Source organism: Orycteropus afer, unplaced genomic scaffold, assembly GCF_000298275.1.
Source record: "Orycteropus afer afer isolate SDZICR_OR568_19922 unplaced genomic scaffold, OryAfe1.0 scaffold00101, whole genome shotgun sequence".
NCBI classification, from domain to species: Eukaryota; Metazoa; Chordata; class Mammalia; order Tubulidentata; family Orycteropodidae; genus Orycteropus; species Orycteropus afer.
The window spans coordinates 6,377,151-6,378,289 of record NW_006921688.1 but is presented as its reverse complement, the minus strand read 5'-3'; the positions used below and the strand labels follow the sequence as shown (position 1 = coordinate 6,378,289).

General features: G+C 42.2%; 1 protein-coding gene across 1 annotated transcript in view; it reads right to left on the bottom strand.

The window, feature by feature from the left end:
- MTHFD1L (methylenetetrahydrofolate dehydrogenase (NADP+ dependent) 1 like) overlaps positions 1-1,139 on the bottom strand; it is a 280,830-nt gene that overhangs the window by 97,281 nt on the left and 182,410 nt on the right. Inside the window, exon 21 of the mRNA XM_007943227.1 lies at positions 735-776. Within this exon, the coding sequence (XP_007941418.1) occupies positions 735-776 (42 nt within the window). The remainder of the gene's footprint in view (positions 1-734; positions 777-1,139) is intronic.

Below are 1,139 nucleotides of genomic sequence, written 5' to 3'. Positions count from 1 at the left end.
ATATGGGCATAAGCTTCATGTTTATGTCTACCCTGGGACCATGAGGTGCTGCTGTAACATCTGCCGTGGGGGTTGGGAACAGGAGACAAAAGACTGAAGAGTTAAAGAACAGATTTTATCCAGTCCTCTGACCTGGGTGACACAAATGGTTTATCTCTGTCTACTAGCCTAAAGGTCGGTGGTTTGAACCTACCTAGTGGTGCTATAGAAGAAATACCTGGTGAACGGTTTCCGTAAAATTAGAAACCAAAAATAAAACCCATTGCTGTCAAGATTCAAATTCATGACCGCTCCATATGTTATGGAGGAGAGCTACTCTGTTGAGTTTTCTTGGCTGTGCTCTTCAAGGAAGCAGATCACCAGGGCTTTCTTCCATGGCACTGCTGGGTGGGTTGGAACCCTCAATCTTTAAGTGCATAGGTGAGCACAAACCGTTTGTGTTCCCCAGAGACCTTCTGGTAGAGATTACAGCTAGGAAACCCCAACTGAGCACAGTTCTACTCTGTAACACATGGGCTGTCATGAGTTTGAATGAACTCAATGGCACCAGGGTAGTTTTCCATTTTTTCCTTTTCTGGTTCTGACCCATTTCCAATTGGATTACTAGGAAAGTACTTTTCTAAGAGGCCACTGACCAAGTGCTCATTTTCTGATCCAGTTTCAACTACAAGCCAATGACGAACTGGATTCAAATGACTCTTTTTTTATGTAAGCGTTTCAACAGTCACTCTTACCTCCTCTGTATATTCTTTCTTAAGAGGGACACCAGCTATCACCTGAAATAAGAAGAGACAAACATTAGGATTAATCCCATAAAAATACTTATTCCAACTGATTAAGATCTCAAAGGAAAAATAATCATGGCTGCTCTTGGGGAAGGTAGCCCCACACTTTGTGCTTTTAAGCCAGTAGCTGCACCCCTGCCTGAACAAGCTTTTACAAAATACTGGTTATCTGGGCTCCATGTCAGATCAATTAAAGTGAGATTTCTGGGAGTGAGACTCAAGGCCAGTAACATTTAAAAACTCTCCAAGTGATTAGAAATACCATTTGACTCAGCCATTCCATTACTAGGTATATATCCTAAAGAAGTGAGAGCCAGGACAAGAACAGACATATGCACACCCATGTTCATCACA